The sequence below is a fragment of the Sapajus apella genome, unplaced genomic scaffold (genome assembly GCF_009761245.1).
Source record: "Sapajus apella isolate SASKATOON/1434 unplaced genomic scaffold, GSC_monkey_1.0 scaffold92, whole genome shotgun sequence".
In the NCBI taxonomy this organism is placed as follows: domain Eukaryota; kingdom Metazoa; phylum Chordata; class Mammalia; order Primates; family Cebidae; genus Sapajus; species Sapajus apella.
In genome coordinates this window covers 1,260,165-1,279,381 of record NW_022437032.1, presented here as the reverse complement: position 1 = coordinate 1,279,381, position 19,217 = coordinate 1,260,165, and the positions used below count along the sequence as shown (strand labels likewise).

The window sequence follows — 19,217 nt, the reverse complement described above, 5'->3', positions numbered from 1 at the left end:
TGACAGTTCTGTTTCTTCTAAAATAGGTTCATTCCAGCCCCATATGGTGACTTTCAGGAGCTTCGAGATCTCCCCACACTATCTCAGCAGAAGAGAGGTATCTCTACTACTATCTGCTGACCATTATATATACTATGTGTCAAGCACCGCACTTTACACAAAGCTCACAGGGTACAAATACAATGAGGAGGGTTCTTTGAAGACACAAAGAAGGTACTGTTGCCATCAGAAGAGGAGTGGAGGTGAGGTTTTTAAAAACTAACGAAATATGTACAATATAGCATTTAATAATTGCTCAAAACAAGTAAGGTCAGGAGGCTACTTGACTGTAATTAGCATTTGTACTCACAGTGGTATTTCCAGAGCGGTGATTCTTAGCCAGAGCTGATTTTGCTCCCAGGGGACATTTGATAATGTCTGGAGACATTTTTGATTGTCATAACTTGGGCAGCAGGTGTTACTGGCGTCTAGTACAAAAAGGGGCCAGACTTGCTGCTAAACATCCTACACTGCACAGAATGGTCCCTGATAAGAAAGGGTTATCAGGTCTAATCACGTGGTTGAGAAATCCTGCTCTAGCAGGTATATGAGCCATTGGAAATCACCAATAACATGTATTGAGCCCTTACTATATGAAAGCCTCTGTGCTAAGAGGCTCATTATCTCATTTAACCTACTCATTATCATCTAAATTAGGGGATACAGTTATTTCCATCTTAAAATAAAACTTGGGCAATGGCAAGACATCCAAAGACACAAGGCTGATAAATTCAGGACTCATGCTCAGATCTTTCACTTCCAAACTCTGTAGATTCCTCACCTTCTACTGGAGGTTAGCCTAGTTATTCATTAACTTCTACAGAACTATGGGAAAGAAAGCATGCTTATGTAACCAAAGCTTGCTAAATCCATTTTGGATAATCTTGTGAGCATGTTATCCTTTCCCACTGAAGCTGCCTCAATATGAGGAAGGCATCTGTCAAAAAGCCACCGACTTGCAAAGATACTGGTAATGTAAATCTGCCTCCTGAGCTGTGCACTGATGTGTAAATGTTCTTTGCTTGACTTGACTTTTTGGAACCCCCCATATGTTCTGTTGGTTTGGAGTGTAGGCACCTACAACCAGGATTGTTCATCTTTCCTGGGCAGCACTTTGCAAATCATAGTGCTGGTCATTAGGGTCTTCTGCACGCTGTTTTTCTCCTTTTCCTCCTGGTCTCAGAAAATCTGACTATATTCTCTATTTTTTGAGGAAATTCAGAATTGAAGTATAAAATTTTTTAATAAGAAGAAATTGCACAATTAATTACCCTGGGAGATAGAGAACAATTAGTTTATCTTGAGGACTAAGAGACATATTACTTATTTTGAAGCCTTTTTAGTATTTTGTTTGCTTCTTTCCACTTCAAAGCCCTGAAGCCTCACGGAGACACATCAGATGGGCAGGGGCACTCATTTTTTATTTGAAGCTCCAATTGACTTGAAGTTCTAACTGCAGCAACATCCCCCTTGGAATGATTCTTGCAATGTGATTGTGTAGAGAAGGGTGGCAGGTGTCCAGTCCATTTCTCTGTTAACTGTACAGCTCGCTGCTGAGTTAACATGCTTCAGTGTCAGACTTCGCCTTGCCTCCTGACTGATTTAAATTAATACCCTGGGTTTCGCACCTGCAGGAGCTAGAGAAGCTCAGGTGACATGTGGCAGAGCATACTAAATAATTACCACACATGAGTGCTTTTCTTTACCAGCCAGAGAGAGTCTCTTGTGTGCTTTTGACATCGTTTTAAGAGAAACTTTTAGGTATGCCAAAAATAGGTGAAAATCCAAATTGCGTATACAAATACTTTTCCTTAAATGGAGCTCACAAGTGATTTTTTAAAAATATTTTTATTTATTTGGATATAAAGACATCTGAGCAGCTTTAGAAAATAATTTGTTTCTTGCACATTTCACCCTAAAACCAGCCTAATTGTTGAAATAACTTTTCATTCAAGAAAAAAGTCATTGCCTCCTTTAATTGGTGAGTTTGAAGGAAAAATGACAATTGTTTTGATTGCTTATGAATATTTTCTACTTATCTATTTGAAAATCTGAAATATATGTCTATTTGAATATTTGAAAGCTACACATTCCCAATTTATCTTATTGAATATTAGCTTCTTAGTAATCTCTCATTTCTGAATGTTTTACAGAGCATACACTTATCCTTATTGAAGAATTTAAAGCAACTAAGCCACACAGTCTGCTCAGCTCCCCCAACTATGCTGAGTATAATGATGAGAATACAAATGTGCTGGAACTAACATAAGTTTGCTCAGGAGAAGTAAAATCCTCTTCTTTTGTAAGAAAAGGGGAACTAACACTGTGTCATTTAAATAGCCACTCATTATTCATTAGTGTTTTCCTAAAAAATAATTTCAGTTACAAAGATAATACACACATTATAAATATTCCAATAGTAGAGGCATGTAGGAAATTGGAAGGAAGAGTTTTCTTTTCTACTCCACAGAGTAACATCTTTAATAATCATCTTAATAGATGTTTCATTGTTGCACGTGTCCTATCTACCATACACTGTGTTAAGTGAGAGGTATGAAGACAAGCAAGACAAGGCCACCTTTGTAAGGAGGTTATCTAGACTCTATCCACCTTGGAGCTTCTGTGATTTTATTAAATAGCATGTGAAATTCTTGAAAGAAAGGATGACTTTCTTCTGACCTTTGAGGCAAAATTAGGCACTCAGCAACCTACCTTGTCTGTGGTCATCTTTAATGTAGGTAAGGGCCCACTGGTGTTTGTGATTACTTTATGTGAGATGGTATTTTGGAATTCTAGAAGGTTCTAGTAAAAACGAATCATTCCTTCCTTCATGCAGTACTCACCCAGTGCACCCTAATGCCTGGTGTGGTTTTAAGCACTGCAGTTTTAGCAGTGAAAACAATGTACAACTTACTCAATAGGAGAGAGAGATACAGACAATAACAAACATTTTAAAAGGTAAAATAGATGTTAGATTGAGTCCCACCATGAAAAGTAAAGTTGGGAAGGACAATAGACAGTGTCAAAGAAGGGGTGCAGTTTGAAAGAGAGTGAGCAGGACCAGCTTTACTAAGTCATGCTAAGACGTGAGAGTGTGAGCCATGTAGGAATCTGGGGGAAGAGCATTCCTTCCAGAAGGAAGATGGAAGAAGATGCTGAAGAGAAAGTATTCAAAGAGCCAGGAGGCTGATGTGTCTGAGAAGAATCAATGAATGGGAATCTATACATGGCATTCGCAGCAGGGTCAGGCTATGTGGCTCTTGAAGGTGGTTGTAAAGAATTTGGCTTTTAGTCTTAGTCTGAGCAGGAGCCATCAGGGGCTGTGTAGAGTTGGACAACTACAGAGTTTGAGCAAATAGTTCCCAAGATGGCTCTCATTTCTGACACCAGTTGCAAGTTTGTGGGTTTCTAAAACTACCCTAAGATTTAGAAAGTCACTAAAATGACTCCCAGAACTCACCAAAAGCTCTTCAACTCAGAGTTATGATTTATCACAACAGGGCATATAGATTGAAATCAAGCAAGCAAAGAAGTGCATGGGAGGGAGTCCAGAGAAGTTCCAAGTGTGGGGCTCCTGTTTTCTCCTCCCTGTGGAATCGGGGCATGCTGCTTTCCTCCTGACAACGTGGGACATTACGCATGGAACGCTGACAACCTGGGAGACTCCCCTGAGCCACCACTCACAGAGAGTTTATGGGGCTTCATTATGTAGGCATGATTGATTGGTGGCACATGTAGTGGATCTCAGTCTGCAGGCTGACTGATATCACATGACCTGAATCATATTGAATTGAATCGTATTGTTCCTATCTGTCTAGCCCAATTCTCCCAGGTAGGCAAAGATGACCTCGCAGGAGATTCTTGCAAAGGGCTGTCTTTAGACGAGATTGCATTCTTCTCTAAGCTGGAGAGGTGTTAGGCAAAGAAGTGACATAATCTTTTTTTTCTTTAAGACTTTCTCAAGCTAAAACCAGTTACAGGGCATTGTGAGGGACAGGAATGGCTGCAGGCACGTGAGTAACAGTGAATATGGTATTAAATGTTAAATAATGCTAGGTTTTTAAACTAAAGCCAGAAGGATTTACTGTCAGATTGGATATGGGCTAAGAGGGAAAGGGAAGTGTTAGGGACCCTCCAGGAGCAGCTAAGACTGCAGAGAAAGGTGTGGAGTGGGCACTGGAGCTGAGGATGACCCACAGGTCACTTTTGGATAGGTTAACTTCAGGGCTCATTCAGCAGTTTACCCCACTTACTAAACTGCCGTCTCATCCTGTCAAGGGATTAGTAAAGCCACACATTGTGTTCGAGTTCAGAACTGTTAAAAAAGCACTGCTAATTCCAACCCATTTCTTATAAACTGCTATTGCAGGAAGAATGTGTGAAAATGCTTCCTTCACACAAGGAGTTAGATCACATCATAAAACAAAAATGGAAAAAAGTGATGTTCCTTTGACTTTCTGTACATCATAAGTGATTAAGAACAGATACATTTAATAAGCAACCACTATCTGTTATAATAGCATTGTTCTATGACTACAGATAGTAGTTAATTTATTCTTTCTTTTGTTTGTTTTTCCACAAACCCTCAAGTCCAGACAGTAAGTATTAGAATTTATGTCTAAAGGCAATAGCAAAGGTCTCTGTGCACCTTTGAGGGGACTCTGGCTGTTAGGAAACCTGTGCTAGTGATGATGGAATGGCAGAAGGAAGGCCACCGTGTGGCCCTGCACAACCTGCACTGGGGCCGTTCTCTTCACGCTGCACACCAGCTAACAAACTTTACATCTCGTAAGGTGTGCTAATCCTCCAGCACAAACGCTGTGTCCTTCACTGGAGCTGGAGAAACAAAACACCCAATTTTTTGCATCCTAGTTTTTCTTTAATTAAAACCGATTCTTTTCTTAGAGGGAGATTCCTATTTCTGAATTCATATTTTCATTCTCAAAGAAGTGGTTTATTTTATTGTGCCCACCCACCTTTTCTCTCAACATCACTGTTTCTCCCAGGCACACACATCCCATTCCCATTCATCTTAGTCATTCCTGCTTCCCCACTGCTGTTCTGGGTGCAGTCACCCACATTGCCTTCAAGGCAAAGATGTGGCTGTGCCTCTCTCATGAGGATTTCCCAGAGCACCCTGTTCTGTTTGACTTTGACATTTTAAAGGGTTAAGATAGCAACAAGGACAAATCCTAATTAAATGCTTATTTGGTGCCGGACCCTTTGCTAAATACAAAACGCAACCTCTCACCATCCTGTGTGGTTTCAGTGACCTCGTTATTCATATTTGAAATACGAAGTCACGGAGACTTTGAGAAGTGGAGGAACCCATCCAAGGTCATGATTGCATCATGTGAGGGATCTGGGATAGAGACTTCTTTTTTTTTTTATTTTGAGACAGAGTTTCAGTTTGTCACCCAGGATGTAGTGCAGTGATGTGATCTTGACTCATTGCAACCTCCGTCTCCCGGGTTTAAGTAATTCTCTTGTCTCAGCCTCCCGAGTAGCTAGATTACAGGTGCCCACCACTACGCCAAGCTAATTTTTGTATTTTTAATAGAGGCGGGGTTTCACCATGTTGGCCAGGCTGGTCTCTAGCTCCTGACCTCAGTTGATCCACCTGCCTTGACCTCCCAAAGTGCTTGGATTACAGGCATGAGCCACTGTGCCCGGCGGAGACTTCGTATCTTCCAGACATCACCCCACATCACCTGGAGCAGGTCTCTAGGAACTAGACCTGTGTTTCCAAGACTGTGGCATGATTTTGGGCAGTAGAGGTAATGTTAAATAAATCTGAGTCTCACAATGATAATGTCATTTTCTTTTCAGTTTACTTTTTGATCCTTTTGCTTGAATAATGGAGAAACATTTCAGTTGGATGCTGCATGTTTGACACATCTCTCAAACTTTCTAATGTACTTGTGTCACTAAGAAGTGAGCAAACTTCTAGCTTAGATCTTTGACAGCAAGAGGATGTAGCAGAGTTTGATAGCAATTTTTTAAATGTATTTTTTAAGCTTGCTTTCAGCTTACAACAGGGGATACTGGTTTGATATGGATGTGATAATTCCAACTTACAAAAATAGATTCATTCAAGGAAAATAAAGCAAGTTCATTAAAAATCAATTACATAGGTGGCACAAAGATTTGACAACCATCATGCAAGTTGTATGTGAATGATGGATGTTGACAGCTGTCCCATGCTCAGAAGCCTAAGTGGCAAGTAATATATGGTCTGTTATCTTACACTGATTCCCATTTCTCACCCTAGCAGTCACAGAAAGAGCTAGGAAAACAATGGCAATAGCAATTGGGCCAGATTGCCCTGATCTCCAGCAAGCACACACATGGGGCATTAAGAGAATAAACAGCTGCTTTATCTTAAGCTGAGATCACCCAGGCAGTAATGCCAGTGATTGGAACAGGAAAGACAACAAAGGTAGACAATGCGGAATGTCCTTGTCATCCAGCCTGTATGGAAGCAGCAGTTCCCTAAACTCAGACGCTGCCCTGTATATGACGCCTCTTACCATGTACTCATTACTTGGGTTCTCCCTTGTCCTCATTTTAGTCTATTTCAATGATATTTTTTCTGCTGGGGACATTTGTCAATGTCTGGAGACACGTTTGCTTGTCAAACAATGGGGTACTACTGGCATCTGGTAAGCAGAGGCCAGGGATGCTGCTCAATGTCCTACAGTGCTCAGGGCAGCCCTGATAACAAAGAATGATGGGACTGTGTCAGTATTGCTGACTTTAATAGAGTTAAGATCAAGTCCACATGACAAGCTCCTTAGAAATCCCAGCACTTTGGGAGACCAAGATGAGTGGATACTCTGAGGTCAGAAGTTTGAACACAGCCTGGCCAACATGGTGAAATTCCATCTCTACTAAAAATACAAAAAAAAAAAAAAATAGCCAGATGTGGTGGCGGGCACCTATAATCCCAGCTACTCAGGAGGCTGAAGGCAGGAGAATCACTTGAACCCAGGAGGCAGAGGTTGAAGTGAGCCAAGATTGGACCATTGCACTCCAGCCCGGGTGACAGAGTGAGACTTTGTCTCAAGAAAAAAAAAAAAGAAAAAAGAAATTCCTCCCTAATTTCTTCCTCAAAATGAAGCTCCTAGAACCCACAGGGCTAAGCGTCTCGTTTCTTCATTTCATGTCTGTGCAAGTGTTTTTTCTTGTCATAGTGCTGTTGGCATTGCTATAGCCCAGGGGTGGGGGGAGGGGATTGTACGCCACTTGTTCAAACTGTATTTTTAGTTTACCTCACTTTCACAGACGAAAGTAAACATTCTGCAGGTTTTTTTTCCCTTTTAATTTTATATCCCTCTCTGTCAGGTGCTTCGGATCTGTTTCTCTCAGGTTTTTGAATTCCAAATTTTCCTTTTACCCACACTGACACCCACCCTTCTTCTCAACTGTACATTTCCTTTTTCAATTGCCCCATCGGAATGGCTCATGCAACCATGATATTATTCTTAAACGTTTTGCATATGTAGATCTTGTCTCTCCAAATTAATTCTAAGCCTCTCAAAGAGAAAGCCTATGTTTATATCCTTCACAGCAGCTGTTATGCTTTGTCTCTGCTAGGTGTAACAAGTACCTTATTCTTTCAATTATAACGTGATTGTAAATGTAAAATACAACATTGATTTAATAGCTGCCTTGGCAGGGGTGGAGAGAAAGAAATGTCTGCATTAAATATACATGTTGCGGTCAAATTGTGTTCTGCTTTTGGCAACGTCCATATATTCGACACACACACACACACGCACATGCACACACGCACACGCGCACACACGCGCGCACACAGACACACGCACACACACGCACGCACACACATGCACACGCACGCGCGCGCGCACACACACACAGAGAAAGAGAGACACAGAGAGGCAGTGCACAGAATACATCTTGAAAGCAAGAAAATATGAAACTTACTGGCCTACTGATTTCAAATGTTTACTTATACTGCCTACCATGAGATAATTTATTTTAGTTTCCATAATTTCAACCCCAATAGTATTTTTCTAATAAAATATGTTGGTGTGAAATGTTACGTGCAAGAAGAGAGAACAGAGTTTCTGAAGTTGTGTACTCAGTGTGGGTGAACCATAGTGTCTGGGCCTTGAATCTTCACAGTACCCAAGACCATGGTTCCAGCACACGCTCACTTGTGCTCCGCCCATTTGTGCTCCACCTACTTGTGCTCCGCCCACTTGTGCTCCACCCACTTGTGCTCCGCCCACTTGCCCTCCTCCCCACAGGCAGCTTCTCCTCCCATCACCTCCCCAACATGTTGGCTTCACTACCCTGTGTCCCACCTAAAAGCTTTGTATGTGCAGTTCTGTCTGCCAAGACCGTTTTTCCTACCCTCTTTCTCAAGCCACTCCCCACCCCAGGGTAACTCAATGAATTCTCAGTGTCAGTAAAATTTGTTCAAGGAAGCCTGGGTCAGGTTCCCAGCTACACCTTTCCTAGCACTGCCTTCTGCTTCACAGTTCATTCTACAGTTATGTATTGAGCACCAAATGTAAACCAAGCTGTGCTCTAGGCATGAGTGGAAAAGCTGTGAATAGATGAGAACACAATCCCTGTCTACAGAGAGCTTACATTCCTGTGGAGTAATAGAAGCTCCCTTTACTTGAAAATACAATTGTGTACTCTGCATATCCTATTTAATACTTGCAGTAAATCTAGGTGAGTTCTTAGCATGACATTTGTTTACAGATGAAAATGCAGATTTAGACAGGCAAGATAGCTGTCGGTAGATCACAGAGCTGGTGAGATGCCAGGCCAGACAGGTAATCCCTGCCCAAGCTCCTGCATTCCATTATGTTGCCTTGACACGTATTTGGTGTGTGGAACAATGAATGGTTCCCAATGTTTTCGGAGCTAATGGTTCCCTCTGGATTCATGAATAATTGAATAATCCATGATTTGGAGTGACAGGCATTTCATTTAGGCAATTACTGAGAAACTGAAAACTATACCTGCATCTATATGGCAGCAATGTTATTATATTTGAATCCTTATCTTCACAGAGGAAATTAGAAAGGCCTAATGTAAACTCTTTTTTATGTTCTCTGGGTTTCCAATCCACTGGTTTTCACTAATGTCCGGAGTGTTGGGTCAGTTGGGACCACTTTGGATACAGGAAGAGCATCCAGGGTAAAAATCAGTGGGTAAAGAGAAAGGAGGAATTGGGACCATTGGAAGTCAAAGCAGGTGACTTGTCTATGCTGCTAAAGGGTGAACCCATTAGAACATCTTTGTTCTGTGCTGCATTTTCTCTGGAGATGAGAAGCAGACATTGCTGTATGAGGTTATGTAAGACCATTAACCTGTTTGATGTGCCTTTCTTTTCCCTTCCTTTTTTTGGTTTGTTTGTTTTCTTCATACTGCCTTGGGGAGGTAGCCCATCATATGATTTTAATGGAGGCCTGTAGTAACATTTTAGAGTGTTGTAAAGCTGCTTATGAAACAGTTCCAAACACATCAATTGGGAGGGGTGGATAAGATAAAAGAACTTGTGGGTAGAGTATTGAAGACACCAGATGGAACAGCATCTGAAGGTCAGTTTGTGGTCATTAGCATCTTCATGGGCCAGGCTGTCCAATGAAGGACAGATGCCTTTGAGCAATAGGAGCAAAAGCCTTAACAATTTACACCAAAGGCCTCTTTTATGTTCTATTTAGAGCTCTTAATGCAATTTGTGTCTTTAATGCACACTGGTAATTCCTTGGCCACATCTGGTTGATCAAGGCCTTTTGACTCTCACAACTTAAAGAGAAAATGAAACAAGTTGCTGACATATAAAATTCATGTGACTTCACATAAAAGTCAAGATGTCTTGCTTCTCTTAATCAGAAACTGTGAGTACCTTGGACACGTATTTCCTCATTCCCCCACGTAGACACCTGATTAGGGCTGATTTCTGGCTACTATGCTTAGACGGAACCTGTGCTCTCTGCTAGCTGCACTCCCGCTACCCTAGGTCATAGTGGGTTTGAGCACCTTTATGCATTCGTGTTCTCTGCCTGAACTCTAATGGAATTTGAGGTTGTATCTCCTATTCTTTCCTGTTAGTGGTAAGTGGTGTGTGCGTGTGTGTGTGTGTGTGTGTGTGTGTGTGTGTGTGCGTGTGTGTGTGTTCGTTCCAGATCTTCAGGCAGAGGAGAGGGAAATCTATGTACATTAAAGAAGAATGTTGGTACTATAGTTGTTTTGATTTCATTTGTTTTTTATTACAATATTTATTTAAAGACTTAAATGTCATTAAAGAAAGGTTATAGATGTATTATGTTTTTTCAAAGTGGGCATTGGGTAAGAGTGATTTTCCAAGAGTAAAATGAATGGGTTATGATATAGATGAAGCATTCCACCACTAGTATTAAAAATAAGATAGAATAGAAAATATTACCATGTTATAGATTGATAGTAGAGAAATTGATAGGTATACTGGCTAAAAGTCTAAATTATATTTTCTATGGTTGGTTGCAGTTAATAAACACTTTGAAAGCCACTAGACCGTGCAAGCTTGAGAAACATAGATGCAAGGTGTGGTATTAATCTGTCATACTACTAGTGTTTCTGAGTAACAGGTATCTTCAATACTTCTGGAACCAAGGTTGGCATTTAAGGAAGTAAATAAATATACAGAGACCTCTGCCCCAGGGGAAACCAGAGGCCACTTTCTCCTCTTAAAGAATTGATTAGGATTACTTCCTCCTCTTAAATTAATATTTCCATATTTGATGGACAAAAGATGTATGAAAAACAAAACCTTACGGAATTACATGCCAAGAATAGAGTCAAGTTTGTATGGTGGCTTAAATAAGGAAGAGGTAGCAGAAAGCGTTTAAGTATTTTAAGACGTCTTCAGGAAAGAAATGGGACTTGACTAAAAATGCCTTGAATTTCAGTTTTAGATCTTCTTTGTATTAAAATGACTTAATAATTAAAATCACATGATCAGCCTCATGAGCTAGTTGTTTGTATTAGCTTATTGAAAGAGCTATCGTTTTTCTCTCTGTTTCTTCTTTTTCTTCTTCTTCTTTTTTTTTTTTTTTTTTTTTTTTACTGGGGGAGGGTGCAGGGATGGAGTCTCTGTCTATCATCCAGGCTGGAGTGCAGTGGCACAATCTTGGCTCCCTGCAACCTCCATCTCCCAGGTTCAAGCAATTCTCCCTGCCTCAGCCTCCTGAGCAGCTGGGATTACAGGTGCCCGCCACCATGCCCTGCTAATTTTTGTATTTTTTAGTAGAGATGGGGTTTTGTCATGTTGGTCTCAAACTCCTGAGCTCAGATGATCTGCCCAGCTTGACCTCCCAAAGTGCTGGGATTACAGGTGTGAGCCACCATACCCAAACCCCTCTGTTTCTTCATACATAGCTGATATTCATGAACGTCATGAAATGTAATTCAAATTTAATGGGTTTTGGCCCCTTACTTAGGCCATGCCATATGTGTAGAAAACTGTCATTTGTCTGTGATACTGGGCCAACTTCGAAACATTAGATAGGGATACAGCTTCCTTGTTTCATTGCGTTAATTGCATAGACTGGGCTAGACTTAAAAATAACAGAGGTTTGGCTGAAAGTTTGCTTAGTTTCTATTTAAACAGTTCTTTAGATGGGGGCAAAATTCAGGCCCTAAAGCTACCTTTCATTTTTTCAGCAAGAAATTCTGAAATGGAAGGAGTGGCATTGTGTCTTAGAATAATTAAGTGCTTTAAAAGAAGCAAGCAAACGAAACAGTCTTTTAGTTTGCTGTTGGCATATGTATATATCAAATTCAGACCTTCTTTTAATATCCCTGAATATGATTTTGTCCAAGTTTTTAAAAAATATTGATAATTAAATATATTTTAGTGTAGTTTTATATATATACACACTAATATATATATACATAAAATATATATATATGTAGCATATATATGCACATATATACTAAAATATATTTCGATAAAAAGCATTTATTTGTCTCTTGCCTCATTGTGTGTACCAATCTTCCCTTGTTAATGAAATTTATTTCTCTTTGTTTACCTTTGCCATCTGAGGTACAGATACCCTTCTTCTTATCACTTGGTGTTAATTATCCAATTATACAGCTTTCCATGAAGAAGTTCCCTAATATTCCAAATATTAATTCAGCACAGTCAGGCTCATTGAAAAAAAATTAACTGCATTTGATCCATCACACTGAATGAAAGCTGGAGATCTAGGATTTTAGGAGGGAAAGAATCCTTAAAGCCACGGTCTGTAGGGAAAGCACGGACAGAATCTAAAAGAGACGTAGAATCTTCCTCACCCTCTGTGCTGACTGGCAGTTTCTGATGAGGAGGTATTCACAGACTGTACAAAAGAATGTACTTGCACAGGTATTTGTCTTTGAGAGTGGCAATGTGAAGGATAAGGAAGGTAAAGTACTATACCTTCACCTTCCCTATCAAGAAACAACATTTTATTAAATTTCTGTTTTACTTTGTGATTAAAAGCATTCAGCACAGGTTAGCCTGGAGTTCCTTGGTCCCCTGCCCTTGTTAATAACAATTAATTGAACACTTTGAACATTTGGATTCTAGTTAACTTTGTTTAGCAAATGTGAACAAGAATCTTGTCTCATAAAAAAATAATAAACGGGCACAGCCTAACAGAGTATTCCAGGATCTTAGTGCATTGAACTTCTAGGCACTGGATTTTCAGAAGCTGTTTTGTTTTTGTTTTCGCAGGATGTGTGAGACTGGTGAAGGGCTGTTTATCTTTCAGACCCGAGACGGGGAGGCCATCTATCAGAAAGTCCACTCTGCTGCCTTGGCCATAGCTGAGCAGCATGAGCGCTTGCTACAGAGCGTGAAGAACTCAATGGTACGTTTGCAATTTCTTCCTCATGTCCCAGTGCGTATCACTGCAGAAAGCAAATGGATCATTTTTGTGCTGGAAAATATGGTCAGCATTGTTTGAGCAGATGATTTATTCCTCTTCTCAACAGTGTATTGCTTGGATTGAATGCCATTCCAGAATGCCCGATGTGGGCCATTGGTAACACCATGACCAAGCATCCCCTAATCTACTTTCCAACTCAGCCGTAGGGTGTTTCAAATTAATTTGCATGTGTACAGACATCTATAGACACAACCATGTGGATCATCTACCTATGGATATATGTCTTGCTATATCAGAAGTTATTTCAAATGTCGACAGGGGCCAGAGGGAAAAATGGATGAAAGATGAGGGCTGAGGGAAGCTAGAGTGAAATGTCAAAAGCCCAAGACCAGACAACCTTAATATGAGAACACGAGACTGTGAGATCCGTGCAGGTAGATCACTTGATTTTTCAAGGGAAGCCAAAGATTTGCATCTGGACGTAATACCTGCCAGTTGGTAACTGTTGGGAATTAATTCCAGTTAGGGCTCCAACACTTTGTGGGTTAAGGAGAACCTGTCTGCCGTGAACTGCTACCCAGAGTCATGCATGTGCCGTCTCTTCATAGTCGTTGGTGTATAAAGATGCCCAAACATAAACACACAGCACAAATAAACATGCCCTCAGAACACTTGCTCTTTGCTTTACATCATGCTAGGGACTTGAATTACACAAAGAATTATGTTCATAAGGCCAGGCGTGGTGGCTCAGTCTTGTAATCCCAGCACTTTGGGAGGCTGAGGCAGGGTGATTGCTTGAGCCCAGAAGTTCGAGACCAGCTTGGGCAACATGGGAAGACCCTGTCTCTGCAAAAATACAAAAATTAGCCAGGCACGGTGGTGTGCGACTGTAGTTCCGTCTACTCAAGAGGCTGAGGTAGGAGAATCACTTGAGCCCAGGAGGTGAAGGCTACAGTGGGTGGAGTTTGTGCCACTGCACTTCAGCCTGAGTGACAGAGTGAGATCCTGTCTCAAAAAAAAAAAAAAAATTATGTTCATGAGTTTCTTCTTTAAGGGGTATAAATTCATGAAATCATAATAAATGAATGCGCAACAGTTAAATAATGCACATCATGCATTGTGGCTGCAAACATACACATAGAGATGCACATCTGGAAGGAAATATACAAAAGCAAAGCAAGTGGGTGGGCATGGGAAGATTAGGGTAGTTTGAAACTTCTTGATTGAAACATGTGGGGTGGTTGGATTTACAGGGTGGAGGGGCAAAGCTTGCCAGTCATGTGATCTGTTCCAGCACAGCCCCAAGTTATCCCAAACGATGTCTATATGCAGCACTCTGGGATTTTAGAGCAGGGTTCAGCAAAGCTCCCTATGAAGAGACAGATAGTAAATGCTTTGTGGACTGATATGGTCTGCAAGTACTTACCTCCATTGTAGCACAACTGCAGCTATGAGAAAGAGCATGGCCGTGTCCCCAAACAAACTGTATTAAGGGACATTGATATACATATTTCATGTAATTTTCACGTCATGAAATATTACTCTTCTTTTGATTTTCTCCCATTAAAAAGTACATCTTTTGTCTACAGCCATGCCACCCTGAACGCACCCAGTCTTGTCTGGTCTTGGAAGCTAAGCAGGGCTGGGCCTGGTTAGTACTTGGATGGGAAACTGCCTGGGAATACCGGGTGCTGTAGGCTTAAAAAAAAAAAGTATACCTTTTTTTTTTTTGCATATGGGTCAGTCAGAAACAGTGAGGAGGCTGGCTTTGGGCCACAGGACAGAGCTTATTGCTGGAAAAGAGCAAGTGCTCCCCGTGAGCTGGGGCTGACTTAAGCATTTGCGAGAAACTAGGGCTGGGCTTGAAGACATGTATGATTTCAGAGCTGGCAGTGGTGGGCATGCTGAAGAGGCCTGGAATGAATTAAAGGGTTTTGATTTGTGTGTGTGTGTGTGTGTGTGTGTGTGTGTGTGTGTGTGTGTGAGTGACACTGAGTCTTGCCCTGTTGCCCAGGCTGGAGTGCAGTGGTGTGATCTCGGCTCACTGTAACCTCCGCCTCCCAGGTTTAAATGATTCTGCTGCTACAGCCTCCCGAGTAGCTGAGATTACAGGCACCTGCCACCATAACCAGCTAATTTTTGTATTTTTAGTAGAGAAGGGGTTTCACCATGTTGGCCAGACTGGTCTCAAACTCCTGACCTTGTGATCTGCCCACCTCAGCCTCCCAAAGTGCTGGGATTATAAGTGTGAGCCACCACACCTGGCCTTGATGGTTGTTTTTATTTTTTTTTATTATATATATATATATAATATATATATATATTTTATATATATTATACATATATATAAATATAATAAATAAATAAATAAATAAATATATATATTTGAGATAAGAGTCTCAAACTGTCTCCCAGGCTGTAGTGCAGTGGCATGATCTCAGCTCACTGCAATCTCTGCCTCCCAGGTTCAAGCAATTCTCCTGCCTCAGCCTCCCAAGTAGCTGGGACTACAGGCATATGCCACCAGGCCCAGCTAATTTTTTTGTATTTTTAGTAGATGCGGAATTTCACCATGTTGGCCAGGATGGTCTTGATCTCCTGACCTCATGACCTGCCTGCCTCAGCCTCCCAAAGTGCTGGGATTACAGGTGTGAGCCACTGTGCCTGGCTGATGGTTGTTTTTATATGTCAACCTGACTGGGACACAGGGTACTTAGATATTTGGTTAAACTTTCTTCTGGGTGTGTCGCTGAGGCCCTTTCTGAATGACATTAACATTTGAATCAATAGATTGAGTAAAGCAGATTGCCCTCTGCTCTGTGAGTGGGCCTCATCCAATCTGACAGAATAGAACAAAAGGCAGGGTAAGAGAGAATTAGCTTCCCTCTGTTTGATGATCTTGAGTTGGGACATTGGTCTCCTTTTGCCCTAAAATCCAGAACAGAAATCATCACCGTCGGCTTTCAGGCCTTCAGACCGCAGATCTTGGTATATATACTCTGTTTACTCTGTTTCTGGAAAACTGTGACTAATATAACTAATTTGGGGTAGACACAGATAAAACAGAGATAAGTCAGTGCCATCATACTGTGTTCAAGATTGCGGCCCATGAAGCCAGACTTAGTTCAAACACCAATTCTGAAACATTCCATCTTTGTGGAGGAGAGCGAAGTGTTTGATATCCCCGAGCTCATTTTCTCCTTTCTAAAATGGGAACGGTAATAGTGTTTATCTTGGAGTCCCCTCTTAAGGTTTAAGCGACATATGCTTATAACATGTTCCGCCAGAGCTCATTATAGAACTTTCCATGAACTGTAGCTGGTATTAGTGTTGTTAATAGTTGAGCCATCATTAGCATTGCTGTTAATGGCTGAGCAGACTGGTTGGTCCAGGTTCATCCTAGCAATGGCTGATGAAAATGGCTAGAGGATTATCTAGCGACAACACCTAGGTCCATTTACATCTGCATCTCCATTCTCTCTCTCTCTCTCTCTCTCTCTCTCTCTCTCTGATTCGCGCACGCGCACCATCTCCCTCCCTTTCTCTCTAAACGTCTAAGTAGAGCAAATGTAAAATTAGATTGAGGAGTAGGGAATCGTGTAATTTAATAGATTTTAGAGAATTAGAAACTACTAGAAGAAACTATAAGAAATCATTTTATTATTTCCTTATTTCAAAAGGAATCTACATATTATTGAAAAATTATACACAACACAGCAGAACAAAAAGAATGTAGTAAGTCATCCCTCCACCTACCCACAAGAATACACCCATTACTCACTTTTGAGTATGTGGCTTTCCGGTATTTTAACTAGGTAGATGTAGAAAATAGAATTATATTGAATACATTACTTGTGCTAGCTTTCTGCAAAAATATATCTACATATTGTCTCATTAAATATCATCTGCAACATAATATTTTGTGGTTCAATTTTATTATATGGATATTTCATAGATTGTAAAAACTATCCATCAAGATTGGTTACAGTGGCTCACACCAGTAATCCCAATATTTTAGGAGGCCTAGCCAGGAGGATCACTTGAGACCAGAAGGTTGGGATAAGCCTGGGCAAAATAGTAAGATCTGAAAATTTAAAAATTAGCCGGGTACACTGGCTTGTGCCTGTATGCCCAGCTATTCAGGAGGCTGAGGCAGGAGGATCCTTTGGGCCCAGGAATTCAAGACAGCAGTGAGCTAGGTTTCTGCCACTGCACTCCAGCTTGGGTGGCAAAGTGAGACCCCTTCTCTAAATATATGTATATCCAAAAAACAACAAAAAACCTGTGCATCAGCTCAGTGCTCAGTCTGTATGCATCAATGACTGTCTGTTTAAGATAAATTATTTTCTTTTTTTTGAGGTGGAGTCTCACTCTGTCACCCAGGCTGGAGTGCAGTGGCACGATCTCGACTCACCGCAACCTCCGACTCCAGGCTGAAGTGATTCTCCTGCCTCAGCCTCTTGAGTAGCTGGGATTACAGGCACGTGCCATCACACCCAGCTAATTTTTGTATTTTTAGTAGAGATGGGGTTTCACCTTGTTGGCCAGGATGGTCTCGATCTCCTAACCTCATGATCCACCCACCTCAGCCTCCCAAAGTGCTGGGATTACAGGTGTGAGCCACCATGCCGGGCCTTCAACAAATTCTTTTTTTTTTTTTTCCCATTTATTTATTTTATTGAATTTTAGGTTTTGGGGTACATGTGAAGAACATGCAAGATTGTTGCATAGGTACACACGTGGCAGTGTGATTTGCTGCCTTCTTCCCCATCACAAATTCTTAAGAATGGATTGCTGAATCAAAGGCAGAGAATGCTTTCAAGGATTTGCTTTTCTTTCCAAGTAGGCTTCCAGGGAGACCTTCTTTTTGAACTATACAATCTTGGTATCTATTTCCCCATCTACTTAGGAATGCTGGGTATTTCAATAAAAAGAGATCAGTGGATGGATGAAGAGAGAGAGGGAGGGGAAAGCGAGACAGAGAGAGAATGAGGGAGCCGGAGCGAGCTGTGAAGTAGAATTCAAGTCACTTAAAACTTACGGGCAACGTGTCATTGCATTAATGTTGTGCAGCTATTCCATTAGATTCCTTTAGGCACCTGAAGAAGTTTTTCTAAGATCATCTTATTGGCAAAGCCATCAATTAACATAAATTGTTTTGTACTTGAAGGCATGTTCTGCATGCTCATGCACATGTTTTTCCATTTACAACCTCCTCATTATTTCCGCCAAAAATTAATCAGGAATATGAGTAAATCGTTTGGATTATCCCTTTGCAAATTTAACTAGAAAATAATGTCACTGGCTCTTAATTTGCTGTATGCCTAATGAGTTCTATGAAATAAATGTGATTTTTAAAGCCACGGCATCCTGTTTTAGATGGAAGTGAGTAAGCTTCAATGTGGAATCTGAATCTTAAGGAGATAAAGGAAGGATTGTGAAAAGCTTAAAATCAATGCACTTCAATCAATCTCTGATTAGGGGATACCATGCTAAAACAAACAAATGAAAGCAACGTTACTGGCTCACCCTGCCTAGGTTGCTGTTTTGCCTTTTCTGGTAATTAAGAGTGGATCTACATATACCTGGCTACATTTGACTATGAATTGCCTTTATATGACTGTTGACTTGCTTCTGTGAGACGGCCAAGGTCATAACTGGAGAAAGATGGCGAAACTCATATCTGGCCTTAGCCTTGCTATTTGGAAGACCTAAGTCACTGTTAACTGTCACTGTTGTAACACTCCCAAGAGTGCATCCACAGACAGAAGGCTGCACTTTGGGTCCATACCAGGCTGAAATTACAGCCTGGGGCGAATTGATTTGAGTCAGCCTTATGATCCTCAATCCCCAAACTCATAAAGAAGGGCCCTGTGGGTCAGATAACAATAGTAACAGTCGTGGGAGGCTGAATAATGGTTCCCCAAATATGTCCACATTCGAATCTCTGCACTCTGTGCATCTTACCTTACAAGGCAGAAGGGACTTTGCAGATGTGACCGAGTTAAGCATCCTGAGATGGTGGGATTATCCTGGCCTATCCAGGTGGGTTGAATGTAATCACACGTGTCTTTAGAAGAGGGAAACAAGAGGACCAGCTCAGTGGCTCACGCCTGTAATTCCAGCACTTTGGGAGGCCGAGGAGGACAGATCGTGAAGTCAGGAGATCATGACAAGCTTGGCCAACATGGTGAAACCCTGTCTCTACTAAAAATACAAAAATTAGCTGGGTGTGGTGGCGGGCACCTGCAATCCCAGCTTCTCTGGAGGCTGAGGCATGAGAAT

The 19,217-nt window shown here is 41.2% G+C and overlaps 1 protein-coding gene and 1 pseudogene across 1 annotated transcript in view; both read left to right on the top strand.

Moving 5' to 3' along the window:
• The window catches only part of DOK5 (docking protein 5), a 178,601-nt gene that overhangs the window by 126,363 nt on the left and 33,021 nt on the right, over window positions 1-19,217 (top strand). The window contains exon 6 of the mRNA XM_032255943.1: window positions 12,779-12,914. Within this exon, the coding sequence (XP_032111834.1) occupies window positions 12,779-12,914 (136 nt within the window). The remainder of the gene's footprint in view (window positions 1-12,778; window positions 12,915-19,217) is intronic.
• Window positions 14,514-14,632, top strand: LOC116535230 (annotated as a pseudogene).